The 19,879-nt window shown below is 38.0% G+C and overlaps 1 protein-coding gene across 1 annotated transcript; it reads right to left on the reverse strand.

The window, feature by feature from the left end:
* Positions 1–14,434: 14,434 nt before the first annotated feature.
* LOC111911457 (uncharacterized) lies at positions 14,435–15,946 on the reverse strand. Its single transcript, XM_023907240.1, has one exon. It carries the CDS (start codon positions 15,944–15,946, stop codon positions 14,435–14,437), a length of 1,512 nt encoding a protein of 503 aa, XP_023763008.1.
* Positions 15,947–19,879: the final 3,933 nt, after the last annotated feature.

A 19,879-nucleotide genomic window follows, 5' to 3' on the forward strand; every position in this document is an offset into this window, starting at 1 on the left:
ACTTGGTTTTAGTCTCAAAATATTATATGATAATAGAAATAAGACTTTGGCCACTCCCTAATACAACTCAACAGAATCAAAGATCACAACACTTATTCCTTTTCAATATCATCAAGTCAATTCTTGGAACAAATTATAGTCTTACTCTCGTGAAATTATATGTGACAAAACATGCTCAACCATTTTTGTTTCATAAAATATAACAATGCCCGATTCCAGCTATTTGTTGGTCAACAACAATCTTTTTCTTAAAAATCTTTTCTAAAAATTCCCTAATATTTATCCAGATTGGTTACAAACTTCAAACCACTTACACCAGTCAAAGTAATTAACACTCAGTCCAATGTCATAAGTTCAAATCCAAGTCCAAAGGAATCTTTTAACAACCAAGTATTTTTCCTAAACACAATATTCAATTAAATTATAAACACAATTGTATACAAACTTCTTAATTATATTTTTTTACAAATAAAGCTCATGGTTTTCTTTAAAATCCGTGTAACGGGCTTCCAACCAACACATGCAAATCAAATGACCTTAGTGTGCTAGATTTAAAGAGATCCCTCGGGTTTACTTGCCCGAACCTCAAAGGCTACATATTGGCTTTATTTGCTATTATTAAGTTCATGACTTTCTATGGAAGCCATGTAACGAACTTTCAACTCAATCAGTCCCAAACAATTTAGCTTTAGGCGATTAGGTGTAAAACACCCCTCAGAGTTTACTTGTTCGAATCCCAAAGGTCACTGATTAACTTAATAATAGTTATATTATTATTATTATTTTATTTTTTAAGTACATATATACAAATAACTAAGTTAACACATAACACTCTTACTAATTTATTTATTTATTTGGCCAATTTCTTTATATTTTCGTCCTTGACTTTTCTATTGTGGGACATCTCACGGTCTATTACCATGAGGACTTCTAAGACATTTTTCAGGGGACTAAAGGTTAACATGCAAAGACCCGTAAGTATGTTGGAATAGTGTCTAAGGCTGCAACTATATTAGGCAAGTATTTGACCCGATTGTGCATGGTCCTTTTGGGTTGCCTTCACCATAGCAACTTGACAGGATGATTTATTATGAGAGAATAAATATTATTAATATATTATGAGAATAATATAACGAATAATAATATTGTTATTTGATTAATATAAGTCATAAATTAATTAGAATTAATTTGGTGACTTAAAGAGATTAATTAAATAAGAGGGTATAAACTGTCAATTGTTTGATAGTTACACTTTGGGTTGTAAATCCTTCTTGGATAGGGTTGGACGATTTCTAGGGCTTGGGATAAGCCACAAATCGTCCAAGGGCTTATCATGGAAAGGATTTGGATTGCTTTGAGTAAAGATTATCCAACTAGGGTTTAAGGGTGAAACCCTAGGAGCCTTACAAGTATAAATAGACCCTTGGGGCAAGGGAAATCGGCACCTATGCTAAAGCAAAGAAACCCTGGCTGATTTTTATTCCCTCTCCTCTCTCTCAAATCATCCTCTTGCTAGTTGGTGTTTGTAAGCCATTAGAGGAGTGACATTTGTGACTCTAAAGCTCCAAGAACAAGAAGATCAAACAAGTGTTTCAAGGTATACTTATAACTTTGATTTTGTATTGTTCTTATACTCTATTAGTTATTAGAAGTCTTGGATCCAATGCATGTTTAATTAGAGAAACCTAGATCCAAGCATTAGGGTTTGTATGTGCACATAGGAATGTTCATATGGTAAAAAACTCATCAGTGGTATCAGAGCCTAGATTGGTTTCTATTAAATTGATGCATGATTGTTTGTTTCTTGCTTGCAAAATTCGAATTTTGTGGTTCTGAGTCATGAACTCGACGAGTCCCACGGTGGACTCGACGAGTTGGCCTGACTCGACGAGTCCAGTTGGGAACTCGGCAAGTCCGAGCGTCAGGAAGGGCCAAAATCGGGATTTTTTGATATTTATCTTATGGAAACTTGCCTTTATCATATTAGATCAATCCAAATCCGATTTTTTTGATATAGATGACTATAATTTTGATCTAATTAAAGATATTTATCAATTAATAAAATATTTAATTTCCTTATGTAATAATTAATTAATTATTTTGATTAAATTGGTAAATTATTTTGCAAGAAATCATTAAATAAATCAAATATGGATAATTATTGAATTAATTGTTAATTAAGATTATTTGTTATTTGATCCTCCATGTTTTAAATGTTTAAAACTTTCCCTCAAGTTTTGAAATTAATGTTTTGTAATTAAAAGTTTAATTTAGACAATTTTAAATTTCAAACCCTAGAATTTTACAAGTTTAAAATCCAACCCTATACTAATATAATATTACAAGATTAATATGTATATATATATATATATATATATGTATAACTAAAATGCTAGTCTTACCATTAGTAGGCCTCATTCACGAAGCTGATCTATAAGGTGGGTATAAGGTTGCGGCCTATAAAATGGCGCATAATGGGTGTACACTCACACCCACCGCTTGCTTGATCGGTGGAGGGTCGTTAGCCGAACGGGTAGGATAGGGCAACCTCATCTCTCATTAAAAGTATAATATGAAATACAAAGTAACTACATGTTTTTTCAAAAATTTCCCAATCTTAGTTAATTTAGGAAAAGTGAATTGATGCAATCCCATGAAATTACACTTTGCACCCATGCTAAGAAGTTAGTGGAGCGTGTGTGGTTTACCGACACACTAATTGGTTCTAAGCAAAGATGGCAAAGGGTGATTCATTGTTTATCATTGTTCGATGGAGCATGTGTGGTTTACCGGCACATCGAATAGGTGATCGTTACAATGAAGGTACCATGTAAATTTGCATGGTAATTCACACCCGCTTTGTGATCCTCGGTATCCCAGTCACAAACAAGAGGGGCATATCGAGATTTAAACATGCCATTGAAAGGTTTCAATGATTCTCATCTAAACTTAGGAATTCTCAATACATTTAGAACTTAAAGTTATGTTTTGTGGTGGAGGATTAGTGAATCGTCATTCACTTACCTTCAAATTGTTTACATGTTAGATTACGGCATCCCTTTTCTAATATGTAAATATTGTTGTTGGATCCTAGCCCTAATTTTTCTTATTGGGTGATAATTAGGGATTCATATTCTAATCTATCTTTGTCCTTTCTATTTGTAGATGTCGAACGCAAACAACGCTGCTGCTAGTTCATTCACATTGATGAGCCTTTGTCAAAAGGTCACTTTCGATGGGACTAACTTTAGCGAATGGATAAGATACATTCATACTATTGCTCGCTATGAGGACAAGGAGTATGTCCTCGATGAGAAGCTCGAGAAAATCAACCCTGAAATCGCTACTCCGGCTGAAATGACCGCTTTTGAAACCCACAAGCGTGATGCAACGAAGGTACATTGCATCATGATAGGCACTATGAACTCTGAATTCCAAAAGTCTATGAGGACATGTACCCGTACGAGATGCACCAAGACTTGTTGGAGAGATACCACCAAAACGCGAGACAAGAGCGTTATGAGATTTTCACTAACATGATTTCCGCTAAAATGGGTCATGGAGAGTCTCTTACCGTGCACCTGCAAAAGATGCAAAGGTATGTCGACTGTCTTCGCAAGTTGAATGTTGACTTTGGGGAAGACTTGGCGATCGACATGGTGCTTCACTCTTTGCCTCCAAGTTACAATCAATTTAGGATGACCTACCACATGAACAAAGAAGAGGTCACCCTAAGCAAGCTCCAAGGTCTCTTGAGGGTCGCTGAGAGCAATTTCAAGGACAAGTCTGTTGCACCAACTCCCAATCCACCCGCTGCTCTTGTGTTGGCTATTGGACAAGGAAGGGGAAAGAAGAGGAAGGCTTCATCTAAGAACCATCGCAAGGTTAAGTCCCGAGATGGTGCCTCTTCTAGTGGGACCAAAGTTGATCCTGCTAAACCATGCCCTAATCAAAAGGAGGCAGAGTGCCACCACTGCCACAAGATAGGACATTGGAAGAGAAGCTGCCCAGAGTACCTGCAAGCCATCAAGGAAGGAAAGATCAAGCCGTCTTTCGCAGGTATATACACAATTAAATCTAACGATTCATCTCATGCTATTTCTTGGGTTCTTGATACCGGTTGTGGTTACCACATTTGTTCTAATGTGCAGGGACTAATAAGAAATAGAGACGTGGAGCATGGAAGAATAAATCTAATCATGGGGAACAGAAGAGCGTCGCCTGTGACCAAGATTGGAGTGTATTATTTAGTGCTTAGGAATGGTTTATCTTTAGATTTGAACAATTGTTGCAATTCGCCAGAAATGGCTAGAAACATCATTTCATTTCATGGTTTGTTTAGACAAGGTTTTAGATTTTCTTTTAATAATGAGAATGGTTCTATTTTGGCTTATCTAAATGGTGTCTTTTACTTTGAAGCTATACCATGTAATGGGATTTATGAAACCGTTATGATTGTAGATAACTTAGGAAATGATGTTTTATGCATGGATTCTTCCAATAGTATGGATAGAGCATCCTTGTGGCATTGTCGTCTTGGACATGTCAACAAGAAACGCATAGCCCAACTCCAAAAGGATGGAGTGTTGGAGTCATTCGACCTTAGGGAAGATGACACATGCGAGTCTTGTTTACTTGGAAAGATGACTAAGTCACCCTTCACAAGCACGTGTGAAAGGGGTGGGGTCTATTGGACCTAATACATACCGATGTATGTGGACCGTTTAGATCAACCACGAAGGATGGGAACCGCTTCTATGTGACTTTTACCGATGACTATAGTAGATATGGGTATATCTACTTAATCAAGCAAAAGTCAGAAACTTTTGAAAAGTTCAAAGAGTTCAAGAATGAAGTGGAGAATCAATTGGGAAGGAAAATCAAGATGCTTTGATCCGATCGAGGAGGAGAGTACCTAAGTCTTGAGTTCCACGATTATCTCAAGGAGTGTGGAATAGTTTCACAATTGACACCACCTAGGACACCACAATTGAATGGTGTGGCAGAAAGGCGTAATCGAACCTTGTTGGACATGGTTCGCTCTATGATGAGTCGTGCTTCACTATCAATCTCTTTTTAGGGGTATGCCTTAGAGACTGCCGCCCATATCCTTAACCGAGTCCCTACTTAAAAGGTTGCCAAAACACCTCACGAGATGTGGACAGGGAAAGCTCCCTCGTTGGCACATATCAAGGTTTGGGGTTGCGAGGCTTTCGTAAGACAAGATACTCACGACAAGCTCGAACCTCGTAGTGAGCAATGTATTTTCATCGGCTACCCGCAGAAATCCTTTGGATATCGCTTCTATAGACCGAAGGACAATGTTGTCTTTGTTGCGAGGAGAGGAGTTTTCTGAGAGCGAGAACTCATAAGCCAAGGAGACAGTGGGAGACAAATCGAGCTTGAAGAGATTCAAGAATCGATAGATGAAGGAACCTCTACCGCTGGCACTCAACCCGAGGAGGAAACTCCGGTTGAACCGATTGACGAATTCTTACCTCTTAGACGTTCCGAAAGAGTTAGAGTTCAACCCCAGTTTTATGGTTTTCATATTACTACCAAAGGGGACACGTATATTAGTGATGGTACACTAATAAACCTTGATGAACCTAATAGCAATAAGGAAGCCATGGCAGGCCCGAAGTCTGCGAAATGGAAAGAGGCAATGGATAGCGAGATCCAATCCATGTATGATAACCAAGTTTGGAATTTGGTTGATAATGTGCCCGGACGTAAGACCGTTGGGTGCAAATGGATCTTCAAGAAGAAGACCGACGTGGATGGAAAAGTACACACGTATAAGGCGCGATTGGTTGCGAAGGGCTTTACTCAAACTCCCGGAGTTGACTATGATGAGACCTTCTCACTAGTTGCGAAGATAAAGTCTATTAGAGTGATGCTAGCAATTGCCGCATTTCATGATTATGAGATTTGGCAAATGGATGTCAAGACCGCTTTCCTTAATGGGAAGTTGGCTGAGGATGTTTACATGGTTCAGCCAGAGGGGTTTGTGGATCCGAAGCATCCGAATAGAGTGTGTAAGCTTGAGAAGTCCATTTATGGACTCAAGCAAGCGTCTCGCAGATGGAATCTTTGCTTCGATGAGAAAGTAAAAGAGTTTGGATTTGTACGAAGCGAAGATGAATCGTGTGTATATGTCAAAGCCAGTGGGAGTATAGTAAGCTTCCTCGTTCTATATGTCGATGACATATTACTCATAGGAAACGACGTCCCGACTCTGCAGAAGGTTAAGTCCTGGCTCAGGAAGTGCTTCGCTATGAAGGACCTCAGAGAGGCTTCTTATATTTTGGGAATAAGGATAGTGAGAGAAAGAAGTAAGAGACTAATAGGACTTAGTCAGAACACTTACTTAGAGAAGGTACTAAAACGTTTTAGTATGGAAAACTCGAAGAAGGGAGAATTACCGATACAAAGTAATGCCAAGTTGAGTAAGACTCAAAGTCCGAGTACCGAAGCTGAAATAGCAGAAATGAGCCGAGTACCATACGCTTCCGTAGTTGGCTCAATCATGTATGCTATGACTTGTACTCTCCCTGATATAGCCTTTGCTTTGAGCATGGTTAGCAGATATCAAGGGAACCCTGGCAGAGCCCATTGGATTGCGGTTAAGAATATCCTTAAGTACCTTCGGAGGACGAAGGAATGGTTCTTAGTCCTCGGAGGGAGTGATGACTTGAAGGTGCGAGGGTATAGTGACGCCAGCTTTCAGACCGACAGGGACAACTACCGTTCGCAGTCAGGCTGGGTCTTTACCCTAAATGGAGTAGCAGTAACTTGGAAAAGTTCCAAGCAGGAAACCGTAGCTGATTCAACGTGCAAATCAGAGTACATTACAGCGAGCGAAGCGTCGAAGGAGGCAATATGGTTGAAGAACTTCATCGGTGATCTTGGAGTTGTACCTGCCATAAAGGAGGCCATGGAAATTTTCTGTGATAATGAAGGAGCGGTTGCCTTGACCAAGGAGCCAAGGGATCATGGTAGATCTCGACATATCGACAGAAAATATCACTTTATTAGACATCGTATAGAAGAAGGACAACTCGTAGTAAAGAGGATATCATCAGAAGATAACCCAGCAGATCCGCTTACGAAGGGACTGAGTAGGGTTAAGCACTTGCAGCATGCTAGGAGTATTGGGCTGAAGGATGATATTAGCATAGATTAGATAGTAGTAGAAACGTGTAATAGATAAATGTAATTAACATTTGATGAATAAATAAAAGAGTATTATTTATAAGTAATGTTACTGTCTTATGTTAATTGTTTAACTATTGTTTCATTTTGCATGTTTTGACTTCCAGAATAATTGAGTTTATTAAGAATAATCGAATTATTCAAATTGTCCACAATCGTTCATATGTTGGAAGTAGATATGAATGAAGATTGTCATGAATCGGTGTGTAGATTGTCTAAATGGTTTTATACATAGCATAGGGTTGCTGCAACATTCATGAGTGCTTATGAACTGGTTTTGAGCATTGGAACAAACCCGCGCTTGCTGGAATCACCTTATGGAATATGATATAAAAGGGTGATTGCAAGACGATAATATCATATAGTCTTAAAACTTAGATATATGGTTTGTTATCTGTTAATGGGTTGTACATTGATAATGCGAAAACGCATCAGTAACTCGGTGTTATAAAACACATTGTTGTGTATAGTTAATTAATGAATAAGTAAATGCATATAAGTCGAAGTTTATCTGTTACTTTTGTCCCAAGAGGGTAAAAGCGATATCTCGGCCGCTCGATGATTTGATTTGACTTATGTGTCGGGCCCGGTCAGAACTGAAATTGATGTGTTCGATTAAGTTCTATGTCAAATGACTCGGAGATCGAGAAACCAAATGCTAGACTAATTATTCCATAGAATTGTCAGCATGATATCTAACAGAGGACTGTACGATCCCTTATCTAAAGGACAAGATTGATTAGATCAGATTTTGACAGCGTCTTTGAGAGCTACGATTGAAAATCAAATTGTACTTGTGCATATAGTTACTAGACTTATCCAAGTGAGAGACTGTTGGAATAGTGTCTAAGGCTGCAACTATATTAGGCAAGTATTTGACCCGATTGTGCATGGTCCTTTTGGGTTGCCTTCACCATAGCAACTTGACAGGATGATTTATTATGAGAGAATAAATATTATTAATATATTATGAGAATAATATAAGGAATAATAATATTGTTATTTGATTAATATAAGTCATAAATTAATTAGAATTAATTTGGTGACTTAAAGAGATTAATTAAATAAGAGGGTATAAACTGTCAATTGTTTGATAGTTACACTTTGGGCTGTAAATCCTTCTTGGATAGGGTTGGACGATTTCTAGGGCTTGGTATAAGCCACAAATCGTCCAAGGGCTTATCATGGAAAGGATTTGGATTGCTTTGAGTAAAGATTATCCAACTAGGGTTTAAGGGTGAAACCCTAGGAGCCTTACAAGTATAAATAGACCCTTGGGGCAAGGGGAATCGGCACCTCTGCTAAAGCAAAGAAACCCTGGACGATTTCTATTCCCTCTCCTCTCTCTCAAATCATCCTCTTGCTAGTTGGTGTTTGTAAGCCATTAGAGGAGTGACATTTGTGACTCTAAAGCTCCAAGAACAAGAAGATCAAACAAGTGTTTCAAGGTATACTTCTAACTTTGATTTTGTATTGTTCTTAAACTCTATTAGTTATTAGAATTCTTGGATCTAATGCATGTTTAATTAGAGAAACCTAGATCCAAGCATTAGGGTTTGTATGTGCACATATGAATGTTCATATGGCCAAAAACCCATCAAAGTATAGTTGAAAGCTATGTCCCCAAGCAGGGTATATAAAAGGGAATGAGTAGACAGGACTTTTAAGAGCATTGTAAGGCTCGAGACATTGAGATTTTGCATTCTTTTTATGAACTTTTGAATTTGGCATTTTAAGTTCAATTGAGCATCTACTACTCATAAGACCAGTCATACATCCCAAAAAATCGACTCATACCTGTTGTTATGCTCCAATGTTGACAATCTTCTCACTTTCTGTTTTGCACAAGTAGCTTCGGGAGATGTGCTCGTGTGTGATTAACTTGCTTTCAAATTTTCAATAAAAAGAGCAAGTTAAATCTCAAGGCACACAACTCACGTACCATCTCAACTGTTTTGAGAAGATTTGGTTGCTTGGGATTGGATCATTTTTTTTATGAAATGTAATGCAAAAATTTAGATGCAAAATGCAAAAGTATAATAAAAATAAAGTAGAAATATTTTTTTTTTGGATTTTGAATTTTTTTCTAAAAATGACAAAGAAAAATAATGCAATGCAATGCAATATATACAAAATTACATGTAGCCTACATGCAACGGGATAATGCATGGATGGATGCCCATCCCCAGGCTTCAAATAAACATCGTCCTCGATGCTTGGAGAGAGGCATAACTATCTTATTGAGGATCGGGCGGTGGATATGGAGGGAACTGTGAAGGATAATCTGCAGGATAGTATGGAGGCCATTGGGGTTGGGATGATGATGGTTGTTGTTGCTGTGTGGGGAGCACAAGAACTCTATGGATATCGCTCAGCAGGTGATGAATGTTGCGGTTATGCTGCTCTTGAGCGACCCATCTCTGATCCTGCTCAGCCCACCGCAGCTCTTGTTGGGCCCAACACTCTTCTTGCAGGTTACGGTAGTCCTGAAATTCAGAAGTGATTTCAGCGACACCCGTATAAATTTCTCCGACTTCCTGCTCTATGCTGGTGTAACGGTGGTTCAAGCGTGCAAACTCGCCCATGTAAAGATTGTGTTCAGGAAAAGGAATGGGGCGAGATGAGCTAGAGGCACCTGCAGTAGGAGCAGGAGGAGGAGAGGGTGGAGGACTATGGTCTACTGCAACACCTAAGTTGGATTTGAGTTTCCAAGCGGTTGATGGAATGTCATTGGCTAAATTGAGTATCTTCTTGTTTCTACTGTCAATGCGTAGATACTCTTTTCCATCTACTGTCCAATGAACATCCCCAGTGGGAAGGCGGTGGAAAAGATGCATTTTTTCCGTAACATCAATTGATAGACGAGTACGGCTCGTGACTATATTTGTTGGGTTATTGGGTAGATGGAGGCCAAGATGCTCAGCAATAATAGAAACCATGCCTCCATAATGTAGCTGCCCACCATTGCTCATAGCACTTCTGAGCATTTTCTGAATTACCCAACACCCAAAATGAGGGACTTCTGCAGGCTTGTTAATCATGCACCACAAAACTTCTAACTCCTTCTTATTTGCCTTGCTAATCTCTTCTTAAGTAAATAAGAGAGAAGCAATGATCCGGTGGGTGACTTTCAAGACCGAATGAATAATGCTAGAAGCTTTGGCTGTGCCTGACTGATATTCATACTCACAAGAGATGCTTCTCCAAAAACTTGCACAATTTTGCTCAAAAATGACATTTTTTCTGCCCTTTGCTATGTATACATCCCTTCTTGCTTTAGGAGCACCAATGATATCACAAAGGATGTCAGCATGAAATTGATGTGTTTGATTGAGCAAACGGAAAGTGAGGATATGGGTTTGATAGTCAAAGGTGATTGAGGACAAAAGTTCCAACATTGGTGTTTGATAACTAACTGCATGTAGATTCAAAAGACCTTCCCATCTTATGTTTTTGAAGAGCTTGTGGACACCTTTATAGATATGTAAATCCTTGAGGGCTTGGATGTCCACAAACTTTTGAGCTCCCATTGTTCTTCTAACAAGATTTGCATACAAGATCTCTTGTTGATTGGTCTAAAAAATAAGACGAAATTCATAAGGGTTTTCTATGGGATGTGGGTCTTGTTCATTATGTGAAGTTCCAATTCTAGGTCTTTTACCCTAGGAAGCCATTACCCAAATGAATCAACAAAGTATTGCACACAATTTAGGACAATTGAAGCACAAGAACTAGAAAGTTTCACCAAAAATCACCCAAAAAGGAATATGGTTCTATCTAAATGCACAAAGTAAGAGTTTGGAACAATTATACCAATTTGTGGTTGAAAATGGTGGTAGGGTGATATCTAATGCTTCCCCAAGCTTTCCCCAAGCTTATGCTACAAGAAATTATAAACATTAGGTTGAGATTTTGATGTTTAAAAATTCTAGGGTTTGCTCAAAAACCCCAAAATCGACCATGAAAAGGATGGAATAGAGGTGGAAGATAAAGAAGATGATGAAAAGAGAAGAATTTCATACCTTGGAGCTTGATTTTTTATGCAAAATTAAGGAAGATGGAGTGTTTTTGAGGGTATTTTAGAAGAAGGCGGAATGGAGGAGAAAAAAACGTAGGTATTGTGAAAAGAATGAGTAAAAAAATCGAGTTAAGGCTTTAAAAACATCACAACTCTGTTTTTGCGTTTACACGGCCCATGTAAATTAAAGGGTAGCTTTTACACGGCCGTGTAAATGAAGTTCCTATATAATCTGATCTGGTCGTTTACACGGCCCGTGTAAACCATAAGCATAAGTTTACACGGCCGTGTAAATGTCTATAAAGGCCAATTTTTTTTTTTGATTTTTTAACTTTTTGAATTTGCAACCCGCTAACCCTCTACTGCCCGAAAAATGATTTTTAACCCTCTTTTAGCATGAAAAACAACTTGGAAGTTTGAAAACAAAGAAAATGCAATGAAAATATAAGAAATGACAAAAATACCCCCGGGTTGCCTCCCGGTTAGCCGCCCCTTTTTAATGTCGTTGGCTCGACTTGGACCCCAACTATTTGTCAATCTTGATACTTTGGATCCATTAATTCTTCCATCTCTTCATTCTTGACTTGAAATCCTTCATAATAAGGCTTCAAACGATGACCATTTACCTTAAAAATCTTCCCGGTTTTCTCACTTGTGATTTCTATTGCATCATGCTCAAAAACATTAGTGACAACAAATGGTCCCACCCAACGTGACCTTTATTTACCAGGAATGAATTTAAAACGCGAATGGTAAAGTAGTACCTTTTGACCTTTGTGAAATACCTTTCGTGTAATCATCTTGTCATGGAATGCTTTGGTCTTTTCCTTATAAAGAACCACATTCTCATATGCTTCATTGCGGATTTCCTCAAGTTCTTGTATGTCCAACTTCCTCTTCTTTTCCGATTCACTTAAATCCATGTTGAACTGCTTGATCGCCCAATAGGCCCTATGTTCCAACTCAACGGGTAATCGACACGTCTTTCCAAAAACAATACGGTATTGAGACATTCCAATTGGAGTTTTGTATGCAGTGCGATATGCCCACAAAGCATCATCAAGGCGTGTAATTCAATCTTTCCTTGTTGTATTCAAGGTTTTCTCCAAAATGCCCTTGATTTGTCGATTGCTCACCTCGGCTTGTCCATTTGTTTGTGGGTGGTATGCTGTGGAAACTTTATGAGTGACACCATATTTCTTCAAAACACTCTCGAGCATACGATTGCAAATATGTGTACCACGATCACTGATCAAGGCCTTTGGAACACCAAATCTGGAAAAGATGTGAGCCTTCAAGAAATCTATCACAACTTTTGAATCGTTAGTATGGGTAGCCTTTGCTTCCACCCACTTGGAAACATAGTCCACAGCCAAAAGAATATAAATAAAACCTGAAGATGATGAGATAGGTCCCATAATATCAATGCCCCAAACATAAAAAATTTCACAAACTAATATGGGATTGAGGGGAATTTGATTCTTTGAGCTTAAAGAGCCCATCTTTTGACATTTATCACAATTTGCACAAAAAACATAAGAGTCACTGAAAATACTTGGCCAGTAAAATCCACTCTCTAATACTTTTCTTGCAGTCCTTTGAGGACCAAAATGTCCTCCACAAGCATAATAGTGACAAAATGTTAAGATAGAAGGTACCTCATATTGATCCACACATCGTCTAATCATTTGGTCAACACAATATTTCCACAAATATGGCTCATCCCAAACATACCTCTTAGCTTCTTTCTTGATCTTGTCTTTTTGCCATCGAGTCAAATCTGGTGGAAATTGATTTGTGACAATGTAGTTCACAATATCAGCATACCATGGGGCAACTTTTGCTGAAAATAGGTTCTCATCGGGAAATGCATCATGAATGGGAGTTGAGTCATCGGGAGAAACAATCCTGCTAAGATGATCAGCTACAAGGTTTGACTTTCTGCTCTTGTCTTTGATTTCAATGTCATACTCTTGCAAGAGTAATACCCATCGAATGAGTCTAGGCTTCGAATCCTTCTTTGCAAGTAGATACCTAATAGCTGCATGATCAGAATAAACAATGACTTTAGAACCTAGCAGATATTGACAAAATTTGTCTAAATCAAAGACAATAGATAAAAATTCTTTTTCAGTTGTTGAGTAGTTGGCTTGTGCACTATCAAGTGTTTTTGAGGCATAGTAAATGACATTAGGAACACGATCTTTTCTTTGCCCTAACGCTGCACCAACTGCATGATTGCTGGCATCACACATGATTTCAAAAGGCAAACTCCAAATCCGGTGATTGAAGTATTGATGTTGTTATCAACAACTCTTTCAACTGATCAAAAGCTTGCTTGCACTCTTTGGAAAATTCGAATTCTGCATCTTTTTTTAGGAGCTCACACATGGGACGAGATATCTTCGAAAAATCTTTGATAAACCTTCTATAAAATCCTGCATGACCAAGAAATGAGCGTACCTCACGAACACAAGTGGGATAAGGTAAAGATTTTATGACATCTATTTTTGCTTTGTCTACTTCTAGACCCTTAGAAGACACAATATGACCTAGTATGAGACCTTTGTCGACCATAAAGTGACATTTTTCATAATTCAAAACAAGATTGGTCTCAATACATCTTTGCAAAATCTTTTTCAAATTACCCAAACACTCATGAAAAGAATTACCATAAACTATGAAGTCGTCCATAAAAACTTCAATGATTTCCTTAACATATTCCGAAAAAATACTTACCATGCACCTTTGAAAAGTGGCTGGAGCATTGCAAAGTCCAAAAGGCATTCGTCTATATGCAAATGTTCCTAAGGGACATGTGAAAGTAGTTTTTTCTTGGTCCTCGGGTGCAACTGGTATTTGATGGAAACCGGAATACCCATCCAAGCAACAATAATGTGTTTTTCCCGCTAACCTTTCCAACATTTGATCAATGAAGGGAAGTGGGAAATGGTCTTTCCGGGTTGAGGAATTGAGACTTCTATAATCAATGCAAACTCTCCACTCGTTTTGCACACGGGTGGGGACTAACTCACCTTGGTCATTCTTTGTAACGGTAATACCTATCTTCTTGGGCACAACTTGGACCGGACTTACCCACTTGCTATCTGATATAGGGTAGATCATCCCCACATTCAACAAATTCAAAATTTCTTTCTTCACTACCTTCATCATTGGAGGATTCAAACGTTTTTGAGCTTCTCAGGAAGGCTTATAGTCTTCTTCCATAAGGATTTTGTGCATGCAAAGTAAAGGAATTAGCCCTTTGATGTCGGCTACAGTCCACCCAATAGCTTCCTTATACTCTTTCAAGGTGGTGACAAGCTCTTCCTCTTCTTTTGTTGACAACTTGGTGGAGATGATCACTGGCAAATTTTCTTTGTCTCTAAGAAATACGTACTTGAGATGCGCGGGTAAAGTTTTGAGCTCCAATTTCGATGCCTGCACAATAGAAGGAACAAGTTTCTCATTAGACATTGGTATTTTCAGCTTTGGAACATCAAACCTCATTTTCTTCTTCTCATCCATGCAAGACACAACCTCCATAATCTCTTTATCAATTGTAAATTGATTGAGAAGTTTTTCCACTCTTTCCTTTTGAAGATTTCTGTCTAAAATGAGAGCTAACACATCAAGATTAGACAAATCAAAACACTCCTCTATCAATGGTTCAATGACATCCATAAAATTCAAAGATGAAATATCACTTGGATATTTCATAGCATCACAAATATTGAAATTTATCACCTCCCCATCAAATTCCATGGACAATGTATCATCATAAACATCAATTTTTGTCCTGACTGTTTTCAAAAAGGGTCTTCCTAGGAGAATTGAACTCAAATTTGGTGAGTCATCATCATCCATGTCAAGGACATAAAAATCTGCTGGAAACACTAATTCATTCACTTGGACTAACACATCTTCTAGCACACCTTTGGGATGTACTAAAGATCTATCAGCCAATTGAAAGATTACCCCGGTCTTCTTCAATGTGACAATATTTAAAGTTTTAAAAATGGAATATGGCAAAACATTGATAGAAGCTCCAAGGTCTAGCATAGCTCGTGGAACATGGAGATTAACTAATTTGCAAGGAACCGTGAAAACACCCGGATCCTTACATTTTTGAGGTAGTCTTTTCTGTAACACTGCAGACACATTTTCTCCTACTTTAACAGTTTCATTCCCTTTCAACTTTTTCTTGGATGTACATAATTCCTTAAGGAATTTAGCATACCTAGGGACTTGTTTGATGGCATCAATAAGAGGAATATTTACCTCAACCTTCCTGAACATCTCCATGATTTCATTGTCTTCCTTCTCTCGCTTTGACTTGCTTAACCTTGAAGGAAATGGGGGAAGAGTGACTTTTGCTTCAATAGGAACTTGCTTTGAAGGTGTTTTTGACTTCTCTTCTGCTTTCTCTAGCTCCATCTCTTCTTCTTCAATCATCTTAGGACCTTCATATTCTTTTCCATTTCTCAAAGTGATGGCACATGCACTATGTTTTGGATTCTTCTCGGTTTGCGCGGGTAGTTTGCCTTGTGACTCCAATTTACTCACAGAAGTGGCGAGTTGAGTCATTTGTTGCTCCAAAGTCGTGATGCTCGCCTTGGTCTCATTTTGAAATGTTTGAGTACTTGTGGCTAAAATCTTAACAATGTCTTCCAAATACATTCCCGATCTTCTTGAACTACTTCCTTGATGCATGTTTTGAGGTTGGAATTGAGATTGATGAGGAGGTTGATTTGGCTGGAAATGTGGTTGATAACTTTGTTGGTGATGCATTTGATTTTGAAATGGGGGTCTTGGTTGATAAGGTGGTGGTCTTGGCTGAAAATTGGTATTAGGTTGATGCTAATTTGGATTGCTTCTTGGCTGGAAGTTTCCTTGTTGTTGACTTGAAAATCCCATAGCTTGAACTGGCTCTACATCTTCTTGTAACATTGTACACATATCAGTGGGATATCCGGCTTGTGTACAAATACCACAAGGTCTAACTGTTGGTGGTTGCACGCCCTTGTCCTTTGCAAGCATCATCACTACTTTAGTCAACTCAGAAAGTTGACTTTCAATTTTTGGGGTAGAAATTTCTTTCACTCCTCTTGGTGCATCACTGTACCATTCTTCTTCTTGGACTGTATGCTTGGAATCTTTTGCCATGTTCTTGATAAGAACTTTGATTTATGTTGGAGTCTTATCAGCTATAGATCCACCACTTGATGCATTGAGTAATCTCCTATCCCAAGATGACATTCCTTCACAAAAATACTGCAACAACTGATATTCTGTAATCCCATGTTTTGGACATCTTGAACACAATTTCTTGAATCGTTCCCAATAAGTATGAAAGGCTTCTCTCTTTTGTTTCTTGATACCAATTATCTCTCTGCGTAAAGCTGAATCTCTCATTTCTGGAAAATATTTATCCAGAAACATCCTTGCAAGTTCATTCCATGTCGTGACTGACCCCGGTGGTAAGTCATATAACCACTCCTTGGCTGAATCTTGTAAAGCAAAGGGGAATGCCCTTAACTTGATTTGATCTTCTGTAACTTCATGTGGCTTCATACCCACACAGACAACATGAAATTCCTTAAGGAATTTATGTGGGTCTTCATTCTCAAGACCATGGAATGAGGGTAACAAATGGATGAGTCCAGACTTGAGTTCAAAGTTGATTGTTGCAGGGTAATTTATGCAAAAAGGTTGTTGGGTAACATCTTGAGTGGCCCATTGTCTAAAGGTTTGTTCAGGTGGTGGATGTGGAGGATTTTGGCCATGGTTGTCTCCCATGGTAGGAGTAGGGATAAAGGTTTCAGATTCGGGTAAAGGTGAAGATGATGAGGTGGTACTTTTGGATATTGGTGAAGATGGGGTTGATGGATTTGATGAAGAACCTCCAGATTGTTGTTGTTTCTTTAAAAGTCTGGCTTGCTTCCTTCTTTGTTTAGCAGATTTATGTATCTCCAAATCAACTGGTAAAGGTGTACCTGTGCGAAAAGATCTTGGCATAAACAATTAGTACTACCGTATCCCCGGCAAAGGCGCCAATTTGTTTGGCTGTCAAACTAACAAATAATGGGATAAAATAATATTAATAAAGTTCAAGTCACTGCTATTTCTTATACTAAAGATAGTATAGAGTAAGCAGGGTCGGTCCACAGGAATACAAGACTTCTTATCTTGCCATATTTTCACACATAATACAAATAATATTAAAATGGGGGATTGTGTTTGAACTAGATTTAAACTTCACAAATAAACAAGATTGTTAACAGAATTTAGTAAAAGAAATACATTTCCGATTCTGATTCTTATACATGTATTATGTTGAAAGATGTAAAATGAATATGATTATGTTCAATCTAGGTTGATAATTTAGATATTAATAAACTCTAATATCCAGTTTGACAAAAAATCTTTTATTCAAAACATGTTCTTCAAATCAAACTTCATTTAATTGATTTAATTCAAATAAGCTCTTTTATCAAATCATTAAATGACTTTAAGTTTTTGCAACAATTACCAACAATATTCCATGTTCCTCATAAGCTTGGGATTATGAACATTTAATCTTTGATTACACTCATTTTCATTTAATTACAATCAATTAAATGCATGTTACTAACATCAAATCATAAAACATATACGAATTTTACAATTTGATTAACTAGATTGATAAAAACCCTAATTCATTGATCAAGTGAAAAAGAGAATAAACCAAACACATGATTAAGATCAAATCAAAGATTACTAGATGTTAAATACAAATCAAGTTCAAGTTACAACCTAACAACACATACTTAAGAATTCAGATTCGGAAATGATAATGAAATCAACCACACATGTCTAGGTTAAACTACAAATCAAACAAGTTTAAACTTCAAATTGACTTACAAAAAGGAAATTAAAGTGTTTTCCAAGTGTTAATTTACTTCCAAAAGCTCTGAAAATCGCCTTCTCTCTGCCCAAAATCCGACCTAACCCCCAAAAAACTGATTGTTTGAATTATATGAGAGTAAAACTACTTTAAAAACTATCGAGACGTTTACACGACCCGTGTAAATTAAAGGGTGCCATTTACACGAGCGTGTAAACAAGAAAAGTAGAATGCTCAATCCTTCCAGGCCTTCGAAGTAGAATGCTCTTGTACATGCGTTTACACGGCCCGTGTAAAGTATAAGCTATCATTTACACGGCCGTGTAAATTCCTGTGAAACCAAATTCTTTATTTCTTCATTCTCTCTCTTCTTCAATGCTCCAAGACTTCTGAAACTTTGTCTCCAACTCTTTTTAACTTCCTTCATCAAAATCCAACCTTCAAAAGTCCCTGAAATATCACAAAAGTGTGTGAATGGAATTGCATCATGAAAAATCCCGAAAATATGCAAAATGCATGAGTTTAAACCTAAATGCAATGCACTTTTATGAACTAAAACTACAAAACGAATGCATGAAATGCACCTAACATAGGGTCAGGATTGTTGACTAAGGAGAATATTGGTCTTTAGAATAAAGTCCATAAGAAAGGTTCGGGCCCAATTTCCATTGATGGTTTTATGGACATTATTGTGTTGGGCTTTTGTTTTGGTATGGGCCATAGTTTTGGATCATACTGTGCCATGGGTAGAATGGTAACTTTACCCCATGCATGGATTAAGGATTATGGTATGGGACCTAATTGGTAATTGGGTATATTGATTGGTATTGGTAGCTCGGGAAGTGGACATGGTAGCAGCTAAGGATTTCTTTTGGGAAGATTCTGCATTTGAGGTGAGTCTCCTCACCATACCAATGGGTCTAAGGCACTAAGGCCGACCCATTATGCATTATGTGATATGCTAGTTGATTTCATGTTATGTGGTATGCTAGTTGATTATGTGGTATGTGATATGCTAGTGGTTTCTGTGTATTGTGTATGGAAGACCTCGGGGGTTCCCGAGGCACTTAGGTGTAAGACCTTGGAGGGTTTCCTTGGCTTCCTACGTCAAAGACCTCAGGGGTTTCACGAGGCACTTAGGTATAAGACCTTGGAGGGTTTCCTTGGCTTCCTAGGTCAAAGACCTCGGGGGTTCCCGAGGCATTGGGCTAAGACCATGTGGGGGTTCCTATGACACCGGAGTAAGACCCTGGAGGGTTTCCAGGGCTTCGTTATGTGTTGCTTTGGATGACTTATGTGTTCTGTATAGCTGTTTAGCTAGCATGATATGTTGTATGTGTTTGTGTGTGGGTATGCTCTGGGGAACTCACTAAGCTTCGTGCTTACAGTTTTGTTTATGGTTTCAGGTATCTTTGTTTTTGGAAAGGAAGGGCTCAGCTTGATCGCATCGCACACACCCATGTTTTCCGCAATAAAGGATTTTGGGATGAACTCTGATAAATGTTTTTAATTAACAATGTTTTGGAATGATTGGAGTAAATGATATCCATGTTTGGGTTATATTAAAATTGAAAATTTTATCCCCGATTTTGGGTCGTTACAAGTTGGTATCAGAGCCTTGGTTTGAGGGATTCGGAGGTACCTTCGGGTGTGTCCGAACTCAAACTAAGGATCTATAAGGTTTTCAAAAAATTTCAAAGGAAAATGTTTTAAGTAAAGAATTTTTAAGACAAGAAAGGGTGTGGTGCATGAAATCAATC

This window comes from Lactuca sativa, chromosome 7, assembly GCF_002870075.4.
Source record: "Lactuca sativa cultivar Salinas chromosome 7, Lsat_Salinas_v11, whole genome shotgun sequence".
Classification (NCBI taxonomy): Eukaryota; Viridiplantae; Streptophyta; class Magnoliopsida; order Asterales; family Asteraceae; genus Lactuca; species Lactuca sativa.